The sequence below is a fragment of the Fukomys damarensis genome, unplaced genomic scaffold, assembly GCF_012274545.1.
Source record: "Fukomys damarensis isolate Sample0158 unplaced genomic scaffold, DMR_v1.0_HiC HiC_scaffold_4, whole genome shotgun sequence".
Classification (NCBI taxonomy): Eukaryota; Metazoa; Chordata; class Mammalia; order Rodentia; family Bathyergidae; genus Fukomys; species Fukomys damarensis.
Genome location: NW_022900916.1, coordinates 2,529,667 through 2,547,335, shown reverse-complemented (window position 1 = coordinate 2,547,335; position 17,669 = coordinate 2,529,667). Strand labels below are relative to the sequence as shown.

Genomic DNA, 17,669 nt, shown 5'->3' with positions numbered 1-17,669 from the left:
GTTCGTAATGGAAAAGTACTGCTTAAATTAAAACCATGTACCTGTTCCGATGAACATGACATCATACTGGCCATCTTCTGCATCCACTCTGTCTACCACAATCTGAGTGAATTGGTAATTCACATCTGTTTTGACCATCACAGGCTGGTTGTTAATCGGAAATACTGGGTTGTACATGGCTGGATGGCTTCTTGCAAATGTTATGACATCGTCCAGGATCTTTTTCGTAGAGGCGAACCCACCAAATGTTTTTAGGACACTGTAAACGTTATGACATCGTCCGGAAGATCCTTCGTAGAGTCGAACCCACCAAATGTTTTGCTAGGACACTGTTAGGATAGAGAGAAGAATATCTTTTCATTAAGATCTAAATTATATAATAACACATGGCTTTCCTTCTAAGTATCTAAACCTTCGGTTATATTTAAAATGACTTTTTAAACTGATAAATAAGCAAATAATAATTGGTTATTATTAGTGATTATCTGCTTAAATTACTAGACATACTCACTAGCTTAGTTTTTCTAAATGTGCAATTCCTCGACAGAATTATATCCTTATATCATTTATGGCTAAACACCGGTGATGGCTTTGAGGGGTCCAGAGTGCCACAGCCCAACACCTCCTACACTGCACCGAGTGAAGATCTGACCTGGTGAATGGAAGGTGCTACCACCCAGTGCAACTCTCACCAGCTCAGACAGACAGAAGAGTCTTTGAATACAATCATTTCTTTCTTCATTATAGCTTCATATTGAAATATAAATGTTCTTTCCAAACTGAAAGCTAATCGAAATCATTCCTCATTGACTTATTTATAACATAATTTGAGAAAGTAACATCAATGGGTTTAATAGATAAAATAATTGTAGGAATAAGCAGAGCATTCTTCCAAATGTTCAGCAATCTTCATGGCACAGAAGCTGACCAATCAGGATGGGCACCGTGACCATGAGGAAGACAGTGGCCTTTAAAGCCAGGAGGGGTCACTGGTGCGTGCCAGCCTGAAGCCCCATCAGGTAAAAATGCTCCAGGTAAAAATAATAAAACCATTTGGCTGGGGATTTAGCTCAGTGGTTCTGCCGCCTGCCTCTCAAGTACAAGGTCCCGAGTTTGATTCCTGGTACCAAAAAAACAAAAAAACAAAAAACAACCCCCCCCAAAAAAAACAAAAACCAAAAACTAAAAAACCCAAAAACACAATGAAGAAAATTAAAATATTACTGTCATCAAATTGTATGGCAGAAACATTCATAGATACAGTGTCTACAATCTCATTCTTTTTGTCTTAGATTTAAGTAATTCCTGCCATTTAAGAGTTTGAGGGTTGACAAATAAGTAATTGAGGATTTTGATCTTACAAGAAGCTTAGAATGAGAAATCAATTGTTGTTGGCATTATGCTGAGAAAATTGTTAATAATTTATTAGAATGAAGTAAATCTGTTTTGAAATGAGACTGCATATATTCATGAATTAATGTGTGTGCTTAGGAATGCAGTAACAGCATCATAATAAAGGATCTAAGAAGTTACTTCTTGATTTTTAAAGTATACAATTAATCAATATTACAGAAATATCCAAAAGCTGTACAGAGGCTGGAAAAAACAATAAAACAAATCTTAGAACAATTAAAATCGTGTGCTGCATTACTAATGTGAAAAACTATCAAAAGTGTAACGATGTGTGCGTCAAAATGAAACTAAGAGATTTTTTGACTTTAGGTTTTCTTCAAATTTCTCTTATTTTTGTTTTGTATCTAATGAGATTTGTGAGTCTTTCTGTGAAGACTAGTGGTGATACCGACAGGATGTTTGAAGGTCACTAATTCTGTTTCTCCTGAGGGACACTGAGGGCCAGGCTCCTCCCAGCCACTACTTCTGGGATTAGTAAACAGCTGGACAAGTAATGTCATGCCCGGTGCCAGCCCCGGCTCCGGGATCAGCCACACTCCCTGTTGCTGTAGCTAACACGGGCAGACTACAGCCTGCTGACTTGGTCTCTCCTGTTGTGACCACCATCTATGAGTTAGAGGTGAGCACTGACCCCCCGGGCCGGGACAAAGATCTATACCTGCCCAGATGTGTGCCTCTCTGCCTCCATAAATGCAAGCACACTCAGAACAGAGACTGGAAGATGGTATTTTCCATATTGGCCTCACCGCTATTATCAATGCCAAACACTGTGCAGATTTCAGATTAAAAACCGGATTTATCTTTGTGATTGAACAGAGCAGCATAGTGCCTAGCCCTTAGGAGTTCTTCCAGCAGGTCTGATGATGCAGACTTAAAAAGTACATTTGTGCTTAGAACACATGTGTAAGAATTAGCCACAGGAAAGTGTTTAGACACACCGTGAAACCAGTTTGTCATAAAGATGTACAGTAAATAGCTTGTGCTTTTACAAAATCGATTTGACTTGTAATAAACAACATATATATTATCCTGAGAGCCTCAGGTTTTGTTATGCGATTCATTGGCAAGAAGCAATGTTTGTGAAATGCCACGTTTTCAATTTTCTCCTAAGCAAATGAAGGAATATAGACAAAATGGAAACAGTGAAAGGGTTCCCCATCTAATAAAATAATTCAAAGCGCGCTGTACTTGACTTTGCCGAACTGTGACAGTGCTGGCTGCTGTCCCTCCCCTGCTCCTCCCCAGGCTCCTTCCCGGAAGTCCTGCTACAGAAACACTGCCGTGGGCTCTTCTACCACTGCTGCATCGCTCTGAGGCCAATTTCCCTAATGATTTGTTACCATATTAATATATTCATTGGCCTTTGCCCCTTGCTTTAAGTTTTTTATTCAAAGCTGGTTTGATTTTGAGTTTTTCTACCAGGCCTAGGGTGAAGTTAGAGGTTGGCTGTTAGACTAGACAGGGCACAGTGGGCTGTGCAGGCCACGCTCTCTTCTGCCACGTTTTCCTATCATCTTTTCACCACCATTTAGACGTTAGTCCCACGTGATGACGATGTGGGGATTTTGTAAATTTCTTTCTCCGATTTAAACTGCAACACTGACCCTCCCTCTGGTGAGGGAGACAGGGCCTGGCTGGATCCTGTATGTCTCAGGCCCACACGAGGCCATTTCCTCTCTATACCACTAGAAAGGAAGGAGACGAGGCTGCCATTCAGGTTGGGTTTCTCCAAGGTGTGGGTGCCGAACAGGAAACACTGATTTTCAACATGAAATTCTTTTCCTGCACAGAGAGTCTTCATCTTGCTTTTATTTATGGTCTCAGATTCTCTGCTCTGCATCACCTGTATCTCACGTTCACTTGTAGAACAGTCTTTGGCAGAAATAAAGTCAATGCTATGCGGTACAGTAGATCACTTACCGTTCCAGGCCGTGGATAGGGGACCCTGCCCTGGTAGGGCACCCACTGGTAGTTGGGGCCATCCCTGTGGGCATAAGGCCCCAGGAACACCCTCCTCACATCGCTCATGCTGTACATGCACACGGCTGACCCCTTGAAAATGTTGCTGCAGAGAGAACAAAAGACAGTATTTGTCTTTGCACAATGGCAGGAGCTGTTGAGACCCAGCTTTTATGTTAAAATTTGAACACAAGGCTGGGAGCAGCTCAGTGAAAGAGCTCTTGCCTAACATGTGCAAGGCCCTGAGTTCGATCCCCAGTACTGCCAAAAACAAATAGATAAAAGAGAAAAGGTAAACTGGAGCATCAATTCTTAGCCATCTCAAATAATACTTGGGGCTGTTTTCGTCATGTGTGTGCAGTTTAAATCTTGTCTAAGCCTCAAGCAACATTTTAAACAAAAAAGCATGTTTAGGAACTCATTTTATATGCTGAAATTCGTGCAGAAAATGAGTTGTCCATGGCAAGTGATGTACAACATTATATTATTTTTATCTCTCAAACCACAAAAGCATTAAATCAAGTAGCAATTTGATATTTGTGCAGGCATTTAAATAATCGTCTTTCCAACACAGCCAACAGTTTTCAGTTGGTAGCTGTTTCATCCAGCTAAGGTGGAGAATGGCAGCGATTATTCACATTATTTTGTTATCAAAAGTAAGGTAATAGAAAGAAACTGCACATTTGCCACTGAGCTGTGAAAATTTTGCATTTTACTTTGCTTACACGCCTAGGGCTGGGGAATGTAGTCAGAGAAATATCTTATGGAGCTGTGCCACTTACAATATGGAATGCTTAGAGCTGATCTGCCTTGTAGAAAAATCACAGAGAGAACAGGCAAAATGCATTTTTCTCAGCCTTTGATTTTAAATCATTTTCCCCTCTAGATATTTTAAGGATATCCCAGTATGGTTTCCTACTCATAACTGTGAAGTACCAGGCAATGGGAGGGATGTGGGGGCAGGCCTGTGCAGACGGGCGGCAGGAGCCTCCGGAAGGGTGAGGGGCAGGGAAGAGGCCCTGGAGGACAGGCAGAGGAGGGTAGACGGAAAGAGCGAGGAGGAGCCATGGGGAGCAGGAGGAAACAACACAGCAGAGGCACAAGCCAGTGTCTTCAGAGGGCTAGGCTGAGTTTCTGTTATTCTTGTTAATTGGTGTTGCGTATCTTTCTGTGTTGTTATTTTCAAAATGTAGATTACAAGGTGGCCCATAGAAACTAAGTAAAATGAGAGAGATAGATAGACAGAGATAGAGAGAGAGACAGAGACAGAGATTGAGTTTCGATTTTAAAAAGAGAATGCATGTGCTCATTTAAAAAAGTTTCAAACTGTGTATAGAACAGAAACATCATAGATTGCGGTAGGAATGCTTTATAGAGCACCAAAGGGCAACTTGTTCTTTTATTTGATGGCCTTGTCCATTCCTGAGTGAGTCAGTATTTCAGCTTTCATTCCAGAGGCCTGTGCGGGGCAGCAGAGCAGGAAGGACTGTGGGGAGGACAGAGGCGCGGCCGTGGCTGCCTTGGCCGCACACGGTGTTTGTTCCTCGGGTCCTCGCACTTGTCAGCAGGGAGAGATCTTCGTCTTGGTGGCATCGAAGGGACCAAGTGCAGTACCTGGGCTGCTCCTGTGCCTCATCCACTCAGTTAATGATGGGAGAGACGGGGTCGGGTGTGGGGAGGGATTGTTTTAGTTATGAGTTCTGGACGTGTGTTCTCCAGTACATAGACCTACACACTCGGAATCAAGGTCTTCAGTCTTGGTTTTTACCTCTGCAAACTCGCCAGTGCTCCTGTTTCCATAACCTTTCCTGTCAGTGTCGAAGTCAGAGCTGTACTGAGGATACGACACAAACATTTCCAACTGCTTCACCGTTCTATTACAAGGCTCACACCCTTTGCTGAAATGTATTTTAAAAAACAAGCAGCTACTTACGTCCTAACCTGTTCCAGGCCCCTGAGGATGTACACAAAAGCTCAAAGATTAAAGCAGCAGTTGCTACGACAAGGTGGTAATGAAAAGCTACTGACCTGGAGGTGGTGAACACTCCGTAGACAATGGGATTCTTAGGGTCTTTGGAGTTCATTAGGAATACATCCTCTGTTGGGAAACAAAATTGGGGAAAGTTGCATTGTCAGGGTGGTGACAAAGTCTGAACGAATGTACCCCGTAAAGGCATGAGCTACGTACGCAGTTCGTCGAAGGGGGTGTCGATGCCGCTGGGCCCCGGCACAGAGCAAATGAGCCGGGCCTTGAGGAATGTGGTCCACTTGTTCACCAGGCTGCGGTGCCCCCCGAAGTCGTTCTGAAGAGGGAGGACACAGTCAGACTCGGTGCTTGCAAACAGCCACTTCAAATGCACCTTTTCTCACATCGTGAGACCAACACAAATACAATTCCTCATCGTTACAAAGAAAGAGAAATCTTCTTTTGCAAGCATAGGAGTCCCTAAAGTGTCCATGTTTCAAAGTGACCATACACACTCTAAATGATGCGAGGAACCATCACTGTTTTATATTGTAGGCCAAGCCATTGACGCAAATTACGTTCAAGAAATTATTCGTACTAAATGTCTCTTAGCAAGAAAAAGCCATTCTGTGTCCATCAATAGCTGGACAGAATTTAAGTCTGCCGTGCGTACACACAATGGAAGACTCTTCAGCCTTGCAAAGAAAGAAATCCTCGTATTTGTCAAAAATTGATAAACTTTGAGGACTCAGTGTGGAGTAAAATGAACTAGGTGCAGAGAGACAAATGCCACGTACACGCATTTAAATAAGAAATCTGAGGAAGTGGAGCTCACAGAGGCAGTGTGGAACAGTAGCTTCGAGGGGTCGGGGAAGGGGTGTTAGCGAACAAACACAGGGAAGGCAAGTCTGAGAGGTCGAAAGCACAGCCTGTTGTGCATAGTTAGCAATAAAATTGCACTCTCTAAAACTGCACGGAGTTTTAAGTGACCCTGTCACCCAGGAACATATGAGCTGTGCCCAGGATGGCTGAACTCAGCCACCCTACCGTGCACGTGTGCACGTGTCAAAACATTGTGCTGCACATGACAAATGTGCACAATTTTGTATTTCTTGTTGAACAATTTGTCTAAAAGTCCCACTGCTTTTGTCCACTCTGTTACCACTCTGCAGCAAGCAGCTTTTGCTCTGGAGTCTGCTGGGTTCCCTGTGATTCTCTCGTGTGGGCACTCGCTCAGCGGGGAGGCTGGTTTCCAGCTGGTAATCCGCACACAGCCTGCAGCCAGCGCCCAGTCCCTGCTCACGGACTGGATGATAAATGCGGGCCTTCTAACCTATGCCAAAAATCTGTGCTCCCCATAAACACGCTAGCATCAAATACTTTAAAACCTGAAGTGCTGATGAAATTTATACTTTATAAATAACATGTCAAGAAAATATTTGCACAAACTTTGCTCAGGAAAACTTGTTCCAGGGGAAATATTTTGAAAGTGTCTCCTCACTCCAAATAAAATGAATTTTAACCTAAAGGTAGCAATAAATTCTATTAAAAGATATATATTTACTAGCAACTACAGTCTTTTAAAATAATATTTATGTGCAGATGTTAAAGGAACATATAGGTTCCTTCAAAACAGAACGCTGGTTTATATTTTGTTTATGTGATTTTTTATACCATAATCCCTTTAAGTAATATGTTTGTAACAATCTTGTTTTGGAGAATAGAGGCTCATCTACTCACATTTTATTTATTTGCTTCCAGGTATTTTAAATTTCTTCATTTTCAAATCATTGAACATGCTTCAAATTGATGGTACTGATTAATCGGTAAATATTTATGGAGGGTTCTTATCCCGTACATTGAACATTATATTATACTGCAATATCAAGTCCAATATCGCGCCACACAGTAAGTGAAGCCTAAGAAAGATGAAGTTGAGCACCGCTGTGCATGTGCTTGTCTGTGCACACATTCACAAAAAGCCACAACCACGCCTTGAATGCTTTTCTCACTGAACTTAATACTTTGCTTATAATCCAATGTGCATCCTAAACTTACCAGTGGCAGGAAACTGCTTAACCTGAAAATACCAAAAGCGCGACCCTCTCAGGCTGGGCAGGCATTTCACGTCTTCATGGCCAAGGGGACACTTTACATCCAGGACTTCCGAGCCGCGACCGCTGGGAGCGACTGCGCAGTAGAGCTTGTTAGAGCCGCTCCCTGCGCCTACTGCTTCACTGAGAGCGGTCGCTGTGCAGCCACTGCCCTGTGCTCGCCACCCCTCAGGGCCGCTCAGACGTGCTTGTGTGATTGAGCACATTTCAGCTATATTTTTCTTTGTACTTGTATGCAGGTGGAAAAGAAAAGAAAAGAAAGGAAACTGCTCGGCGTCAGCCTCATTTTTTTCTTTACCTCACCTTGCATATCTGACCTATTCTAGCATGAGTGGCTTTTCCAGAATGTTCGCCGTCTATTGCGTTTTCGCGGAAGAAGAAGTATACTTTATCATCTTCTGGGTTGTCACTCTCCGGGATGAGGTGGGCACTCACGAATCTGGGATCTGAACGAGAGGCAAGCAGAGCACGTATATTAATTCACACTTTAATAATGCCTTTTACTATAGCCCATTTCACTTTCTTTTAACCCCTTTTTGAGACAGGCAGTGGAGCCACTGAGCTAAATCCTCAGCCCTTAACCCCTTTTTGATATATTGCAAGAGACTTCTATGTCCTTAGTTCAACCTGTAAGTGGATAGAAACTGAACTTTGCATTTGCATGCAAGGGGGTATATATTACAAATCATGTAAGAGTTCCAGAAAAATTAACTCATTTTCTTAAGAAGGTGCAGAAACACTTTGTGTAACCACCAATAGAAAATGCAACACTGGACATTTCCTAAACTTTAAATATACTTATTATGGTCATGATTGTTATTCTTTCTTTCAGGCACAACATAATTTTCATTACACTTCTCATCAGCAAGCCGGGTGGGAGTGGAAGGGCGAGCTCTTCTGAAAGCAGAAGGAGGAACCCTTTCCCGACACTGCCTTCTCGGTTAACCAAATGATACCCACTGGATGTCTGGCGAGGAGCCTTCCCTTTCTCTCACCCGTGTTCTATCAGGGTGTGCACACAGGCACCTCCTGAAACCGTCTCCTGGGCCACTATTCGCTTCCCTGGCCATCACACTACTCCCATCTCCAAACCCTCAAGAGCTTTCCTGCTCACTTCCCCTAAGGCGAAAAATCTTCCCAAGACAGAAAGAAAGAGGAAAGAAAGACAACCAATCACACATCAGCAATGTTCAGAGCCCCACCTCCACTTTCGTAAATAATGGGGCTGATAAGGCTGTGGCTCACACATACTATAAAAATAGGCAATGAATTCCCAGCTTTACTCTGAAACGTGCTAAGAAGCTGATTTTATCTCATCGAAAGCACTCAGGACATTGCAAATATTTAAATTCTTATAATAATTTATCTACTGTCTGCCACAGTGTATTATGTTATCAAAGTACCAGTGAAACACACACACACACACACACACACATCAGCACCATTGTTAGGAGACCAGGAAAGAGATCAGGACCCTGAAACTAGCTTATCACACACAGTGTCAGCTCATTTCTTCCTGATCTTCACAACTGTGGATATTCATTATGATCATGTGATCTATGCCTTTATGTCCTTCATCACCTGCTCTGGGACCAGGAGCTTAGTATATTTCACAGGGCTATGCTTCACTCCTCTTCAGGAAAATGACAGACTCAGTAAGCCATGTACAGCATATGAAATATTACTTATTCATATTTTAAACTGCAAATCATTAAGTTTAACAAGAGGATAATAATTTTAAAGTAGAAGTACCTAGCAAAAACCAGAAGTTTTACAGACATATAAAATATTTCTTTAATCGTAGTCATTATTGCAAAACTTGCTTTTGTTCATAAATTCCTACTTGCTCATCCATAGATACGTTTAACTTACATGGTTGTCTCATGAGGCCCGACCTGCAGAATGATTAATGTGAATAGTAGGGGTTCCCATTATAAACAGAGTATTCAGACTACACTGTGAAGTCGGGCTACTAGAAGTGCATGTGATGTGTTTCTGAGTGTGTGTTACGCAATCAAGAGTAACACAAACCTGTATTTGTAAAAATTCAGTTCAGGTTTGAAAATTGCAAACTCTAAATTTTATGACCTTTGGTAAAACTCTTTCTTCCCAGGACTCAGATGATGCCTAATCTTCAAACTGTTTTTATTCCAGATTGGGCTATTACAAATGAGGTTCTATTTACCTTGTCTGCTCTTAACTGTTCATACAAGATAAATAGTTTGTATATGATATTTCATACTTGAACATGTAAAACAGCTTTGTGAATGTTAACAAATGCCTTATATTATTATAGTCTTGATGTTCCTGAGAAAAAAGCCTTGATCCTGTACTAAGAAATCTCACTTTAATGTAGCTCTAGAATTCAGAAAACAAAATGATATCCTGTGTTCCAGGATAGGCAGAACCAATATAATAAAAATGGCCATACTTCTAAACCTAATATGCAGACTTAGTGGAGTCTCAATAAAACTTCCAACTGGATTCTTCCAGAACTGGAGAAAATAATTCTAAAATTTATATGGAAGCAGAAGAGACCCACAGTAGCAAAAGCAACCCTGGGTGACGAGAGCAAAGTGGGAGGCAGCACAGTTTTGGATTTAAAGTTAGATTTCAAAGCTACTGTGGTAAAAACAGCATGGCACTGACACAAAAAACACAGGAGGGCCAACAGAACAGAGTAAAGGAAGTGGAAACAACTGCAGGCACGTTCAACTAGTTGATCTTTGACAAAGGGCCAAAAGTGCGCACTGGAGGGAAATAATCCTCTTTAATATTAAATGGTGCTGGGAAAACTAGCTGTCCACATTGAAGAAGTTTGAATCTAGTCCCATGCCTCTCATCATGAACTAAACTAAAAGCAAAATGATGAAAGAGCTAAATGATGAAACAGAAACGCTTAAACTTACTGAAAAATGAAATCGGGAGAAGTTAAAGTCAGAGGTGTAGGCAAGGACTTTCTAAACAGAGCCCCAGCAGCATAGGAAATAGGTATGAGAATCAACAAATGAAATTACATCAAATTAAAAAGCTTTGCCCAGGAAAACAAAACAGTGATAGAGTTAAGAGACAATTTATCTACAGAATGAGAAAAAAAGTGCTAGCAAACCCTCAGACAATATCTAGAATGTATAAAGGACTGCAAAAATCACCCCCCAAATAAAAGACATAATAAAAAAGTGGGCAAATGAGATTAACAGATACTTCACGGAAGATGTACACTCAGTATTGTTGTGCACCAGAGGGGTGCAAATTAAAACAATGCCGAGAATCTGTTATTTTACTCCAGAAAGTAGGGTCATCATCAAGAAATCTAATGACATTTTCTGGTGAGGCTGTGGAGAAGGAAGCCCTTCTCCACTGTCGGTGGGAATGTACACAAGTACAACCACCATGGAAATCAGTGTGAAGATTCCTCAGATATTAAAACTGGAAGTTCTGTTTGACCCAGGTATCCCTTTCTATATATATCTTCCAAAAGAGTTAAAGACCTCATATTACAGAAACACATGCGTACCTATCATGTTTATACCCGCACAACTCACAATGACTAAATCTCGGAAGTGGCCTCTATGTCCATCCACAGATGAACACATCAAGAAAATGTGTATTTTCACACAGTGGAGGACGACTCTGCCATGAAGAAAGATAAACTTGAGTCATTTGTAGGAAAATTGGATGTACCTTACGATCATAATGTTAAGTGAAATAAATCAGACACAAGCTTATACATCACATGGGTTCCCTTTCGTGAGAACCCCAAATTATAAATAAGAAGCAAAACAGATGTTAGATAATAGGAAGTAGGGAGCTGGATCTTTCCCAAATGGGAAGGGTCCAAGAGATGGAAGGAGGGGATGGAACCGGCAGGAGAGGGGAAAGGAATGAAGATGTGCTCTGTACTTTACGAACTCCTTCCACCGCGTGTGGAAGTGTGCACTGCAAACGTGTCCTTCTAAAATTAACTAAAAAGTCATGGAAATGGAAAGCCACACGTCAGCCCGCTATAGCATTAGAGCAAGAGGATGGAGCAAATCGAACCTTGCCTACCCCTTCGCTGAAGTCGCTCCCACAAATACTTGAACAACAAAGCATGACTGTGATTGATTTGATTGCAAATACGTGCAAGACATTGTAAAAGATGCACTGGATAATACGCCTTCCTTCCTTGTTCTCTGAAGGTAGAGTGGAGCCTGGGTTCTGCAAAGCACACATGGAGCACGTAGACGGTTTACACTGTCTGGATGTTTGCACAGGAGAGCAGCTCTGTCCAGCTCCTGCTTCGCTCTCTAAAATGCATGTGGGGATCACAAACTTACCGAAGTGAGCTTTGTGAGTGAGTTATCAAACGCACTCACTTTGGTTTTGGCCTTTCTATTAGCTCATGTGTGTGACACAAGATAAATGCACTCCCTGTGGGAAACCGGTACCCAGACGCCCCGCACCTCCGCCGTCCGCACTTTCCCTCTGTCCCCTCCTCTGTCCCCTCTGTCCCCGCTTCCCCTGTGCACAAGCTCCTCTCCCTGTGTGCAGCTTTTGGTCCTGGTCTTTCCCCAGCGTCTGAAACTCCGTGTTGGGGACTTCCCAGGCCAATGAACAGTATGAGCTCTCTTCATGCAGGGTCGAAAGTAAAATTATACATAGAAGATGACGGGCAAATTCTATGAAACTAGTAAAACAAAATACCAAGTGAAAACACTGCCAATTAGGTCAAGCTTGTTCAAGATACTAGGTTTTATCTTTGATATAGAAAAAAACGTTCATTCCCATTTCAGTTCACCTCTCGCGAGAACTTAAACGAGCCACTCCTTTTCTAGTATTCTGACCTGAGAAAGCCCTGCCAGCCTAACTCTTGCTTCCTCTGCAGTTACCACTTCTTTACCGCCACACACCCTGCCTTCCCATTCCTTCTTCCATGTTTGTCCTCTTATGCTTTATCATTTTTCTCTTGGTTTACAAATCTAACTGCCAGCCCCCTCCCTCCGGCCAGCTCTCCCACCCCTCCTGCCGCGTCTCCCTCTCCCCCTGAATGCTTGGGGTACCCTAAGCCTCCACTCCACCTGCCTTGTAGAGCCCTGGAACACTTTTCCCATTTGCTCTTCTTTCTAGAGAAAGATAAAGAAAGGAAAACTATATGAACATGATAAACAGACCTGCTACAGATTCAAGCTATTTTTTTCTAAAGGTGAATTCCATTTCGTTAAGATCTTTATCTGTTTGAGGTGCCTTGTTATAGATTTGTTTGCACCACTAGTTGAAAAGCTTCCTAATTTTCTTCAAATCTAATGAAGCCACCACCCCCCACTGAACCCAGGGCATTGCAGTGAACCTCTTTCTGATCTGTACCAGGAGCACTTCATAGTTTTCTTTGGTTTTAAGATGGGGTTTTCCTAATGTGTTATGTTGCTCAGGTTGGGCTCAAACGTCCAGTCCCGCTTCCAGCAAGAGTACTGCAAAAAGTTCAAAACTTAGAGTTTGGGAAGAATGCAGGAGAACATACAAGGAGCAATTAATCTGGTCTTGAAGAAATCAGTGTGCACCTTCTTATCAGAAGAAGGGACACGTGCTCAAAGACCTGAGAATGCCCAAGAGTGCACGGGAGAAGGAGCGTGTGCAAGGGCACAGGGAACACAGACCATCTTACCTGGGGAGGAGTCAGTGGGGAGGGAGGTCGTTAGAAATGACAACGGAAAATTGAACAGAGACACGGAATCCGAAGGAAGTTACGCTCAGGGGTGCCTGTGTCCTGACTGAGGTGGGGAACGCATTGGGGTATTTTAACCCTAGCAATGACTCTGTCAGGTTACTGTTTTGGGGGGTCTTCCTGAGCGTCAGGGTGATACAGATATCTGAACAGAGGCCAGGGGCTGTCTGGAGACTCACAGGACTCAGAGCAGGAAAGACGCTCCTGGACGGGAGGGCTGTGAGCACAGAGGAGAGGGATGCAGGAGGGGCCGCGTGAAGAGGAACTGATGTGTTCTGATCATGGACAGGTGGAGGGTGGTATGGAAGAGGGAAGATCAAGCAGTTGGAAAGAGTCATTTCCTGGCGGAGGAGGAAGAGAGCGGAGGGACCAGGAGCTCGGTTTTGTGCAGCTCAGAGCTGGAGGCCCCAGAAGGGTCCCGGAGACCATAGATGCAAAGCGCTCCAGGGAGAAACAGACTAGGTGGAGTGACTTGAAACTGAGCAGGTGAAGTGACTGGGTGGGTGCAAGGGGAGTGAAAAGAAAAAGAGAGAAGACACCCTGAAGCCCAGAAAACGGAGGAGAAGTACAAGGAAACTAGCTGGAGAGAGGAGCTGTGGAAAGGAGGAAGAGGAGGAGGAAGAGGAAGAGGAGGAGGAGGAGGTATTTCTTGGATTTTCAATCATTCCTCATTCAGCGGCTCTCTGTGTTAAATATTTATTTTTGAATGTCCTCATCTTTAAAGAGAAAAGAGAAGAAGCCCACAGATGCTGTCCTGAGGACGAGTGAGGTGTCTCCAACCCCCTGACCCTCGGGGCCATGCCCACGGGCCCTTCGCTCTCTGTGGCCTTCAGCTCTGTGCGTGCAGCGACCGAAGCCATCACCTCACGGAAGGACAGCCCCGCCGCCCTCCTTTCACAGACCCCAGCAATTGGCACATATGAAGCAACTGGTTTTCTAAACCTCTCCGTGAGTTTGCGCTCCTGTGGCTTTCGTGTCCCTGAACCAGTGTCGCCATCTCTCTGGCCTGCAGCATTTCACTGGTGAGTTCCTTCTTCCAAATTCCTGAGCAGGGCCCTCTCTCAGTTCCCTTTGGGACTTGTTACCTCCTCCAACTCCAGTACGTGAAATCATCTCCTAGTTCTCTGTCAGTTATGCTGCAGTTCTTAACTTTATCATGTTTATTTTTCTTTGAGAATTTGTTCACTTTCACAAATTCAAGTATCACCGAAATATGCCAGGGTTCTTTTTCTTTCTGTGTCCACATCTGATTCCAAATCAACGTGTCCCTAGATACTGCACTGAAAAAAATTCATCAGACCTAATAAGGAACTCATCACATTTCCTTTCAAAACTACGTCTACTCCTACTTTTTCATTTTGGTTACTTCCATCTTCAAGATCTGTGCTTATATTCTTATTTTACTTTAAATTTCTTCCATCTCCCATAGGACTCCATCAAATTGTTTTTTTGGTTATTGTTTGACTTTCTCATCCTTCTTTAGTTCTCTTTTTGCAGAATAATTCATGTTGTTACTATTATACAGTACCACTTTTGGGAGAGTGTAACTGGTCTTTATCTTGTAGTACCTATTTTTCTTAGCCTCGTACAAAGTACACAGAAATAGGAATCAATGCATTTATCACACGTATGTGATGAAGCAGTATAAATTAAGTCTTGACGGGCAAAGAGGACAAGACGACAGATGCTCTCAGAGCCACGGGCAGCCCACAGCCCACACTGCAGGGACCAGTGAGTGGACGGAGCTGGGCCACAATTTTGGCTCCAAGTTTTGTAGCACAAGGGGGAGGTGGGAAACCTTGTCACTTTACACTAGTCATGTGTTCCGAACAGAGACAATGGACCAAGGACAAGGAGTGTCATCCAGAAAGCCACCACGATAGACAGTCCACAGAACTGGACACAGTCCTTCCTCAGCCCCGGATGTCCCTGCTTCTTGCCCAGTGACAGAACTCTTCTGCTGCCTTCGAAGGCCCGCTGCTCACACGGGAAGGAGCGGAAGTCAGCCTCTCCTGTTCTATAGCATCTATCTTTGAATATGTAATTCTCACTCCCTAGTTGTCCCATGACAGGCACTTCTCTTGTATTTCTCCCTCTTTGCCTTCAGATTCTATAAATAACAATGTTTCCCCGGAGCTTATTTGCATCTTTCCCACAGCAGCGACCCAAATGTGTGCCCTTATCTCCTTGCTCTTGGCAGACACAGCCAGCCTGGCTCCCGCCCTCTGTCTTGTGCTGTCTGTCGCCTTTCAGCACACACAGGTCCCTGGCACCCGGGCACAGACCACAGTCGGAATCTTTCAAACTCCATGCAATCAGTTGTTTTGCTTCTTCTGTCTTCTGCTTAGCTGGTATCTCTAGTTATTTTTCCTTCTAGACTAAGCGTAGTTTCAGAGACAGTCTATGGTTTCAAAATAAATGAAGGATTGGGTGATGAATGAATCTCAGGAAATAAAATAGGAAGGGATTTTTGTGAAGAGGCAGTCACATTGTCTTGCTTTCTGAGTGGGTGCCATCCATCATCAATTTGGAAAGGTTTAGCTTCCTGGTTAAAGAAACGCCTAGACATGCTCCTCGAAACCAACACAGTTCCTAGGTCACTACATTTTCAAAATGTTCTTCTGGAAGTTTTCAAGTGTTCTTTGAAAGGAGAAGTTCTTATCTTTGTTCTTATTCTTTTGCATTGAGTAATTCATGTAGCAAAATTGATTTTGTTTTCTGTTTTCCAAAATTAGATTTCATCAATGCGATTAAAATAACAGAAAACTTGTCTGTCGACCTCCATCCCCAAGGACGATGCACACGTCGGGTCTGACAGTCCCTGTGGCAATTTCATGCCCTCCTTGTCCGCAAACGTGCCCCGAGGAAGAGCCCAGCATTCATCCAGTGGGCAGGCCCACTGGTTCTCCTCAGGAGCCTGAAAATCCTGGCATGGCAGACGGGCTGTCTCTGTCCTGTTCCCCCACCAGTAAGAAGCAGAAATGCAAGCCCAGCCCAGGAGTGAGCTCTTCTCAAAGCTGTGTCCTCTAAACCCTGACAGCAGAAAGTGCCTATTTCCAGTCACCAGACATGAATCCTTAATCTCAATGTGGCCCAAGTCTAATGAAACCATCAGAGGAAAACAAACACCTACGTTCTTTACACTACCATGACTGCGAAGGCCCAGGTGACAATGGCTTAGCCAGATCTGCTCTTGCACAATCTGAAGAGACTTCTTTTGATATGAAGCGGGAAGTCGACGTGGATGTGTATTAAAAGTTGAACATCAAAAGAAAGTGGCAAGACCCACTGAAGTGAGATCAAAGTGCACCAATCTTGCCAGCACAAAGCTGCAATCTAAACACCCGGAAAGGTAAACAGTATGGCAGAGGTTCCCCATCTGGATAGCACGAACGGTTTGCCCTGGGGAGAACAGGCTTTGTCTCTGCAGATACCGGGGACTTTTGCAATTCCCATGGCACCAGGCAGAGCTAAACAACAATCACATTTAATAGTCACGATAGATAGTTGGAATAAAGGCTGGGCAAGCGCACGTTTCTTGTCTTCTGCTTTATCTCCTCCCCGCCCTGACATTCTCCCACAGTGCGGCTTGCAGATGGCATTTCTTGCAAAATTCCCATTTGGCAGCACCTGCTGCTTATAACAGTACCACTCTGTTGAAATATTTTTAGCAGCTGCAAATTAAAGTGTCCTTCAGGTGTGATCTCGCACTTAATGAAAGTGACACCTTGGCTGCGCGGTCTGGATGATTCATTTGGCAGCCTCGCCGACTCCAGCACCGAGCGCAATATGCTGCTCTCAGCACTGGGGCCGTCTCGGTCTCCGGACGGTGACATCTTGGCCCGCAGGTGGCTGGACCTGTTCCTCTCACAAACCTCCCCCCAAGGCTTCTGTGACTGAGTTTATAGATTGATTAATGGAAGCTTTTGGAGAATCTGTAAATTAAAGCATTGGGATGGGCATTGGTTTGTGTGGACATGAATTATGCATGGTTCCATGGCACGCAGGGTGGAGGAGGACTGATTCCACGCTTCCGTGCACAACGCCACTGGCCCAGCAGCTCCCGTGATCCGGTGCTCAGCCAGTGCTGTGGGACACGGCAGGGGCTCCAGACCCAGGCAGGAGCACACACAGTGTCCAGGGAAGCCACTCAGTCCCCAGGCCCCGGGGACACTGGGGACACAGGCCATGGAAGGGAGGGGCTCTAAATTCACAAAATACAAATGCACGCTTTTATTTTTTCACACTTGGAGGAGGTCTCACTGCCATGTGACTACTTGTGCAGAGAAAGCATTTAAAGGCCAACACAGCTGAGACAACTCTTCCTGCACTGAACAGATGTCAAAACTACTGTTTCTAATGGAACAGTTAATAGCTAAATCTTGGAAGCAGTGTGTATGTCCACCAACAGATGAATGGGTAAAGAAAAGGTGGTATTTATTCTCACTGGAGTACCCCTCTGCCATAAGAAGGATAAACTTGAGTCATTTGTAGGGAAATATGTGTGCCTTGA

General features: G+C 43.8%; 1 protein-coding gene across 1 annotated transcript in view; it reads right to left on the bottom strand.

Annotated features, from left to right (window-relative positions):
* Sema3a (semaphorin 3A) overlaps positions 1-17,669 on the bottom strand; it is a 396,022-nt gene that overhangs the window by 36,880 nt on the left and 341,473 nt on the right. Inside the window, 6 exon segments of the mRNA XM_019209424.2 lie at positions 42-197; positions 266-329; positions 3,334-3,478; positions 5,401-5,470; positions 5,561-5,675; positions 7,756-7,898. Of these exon segments, the coding sequence (XP_019064969.1) occupies positions 42-197; positions 266-329; positions 3,334-3,478; positions 5,401-5,470; positions 5,561-5,675; positions 7,756-7,898 (693 nt within the window).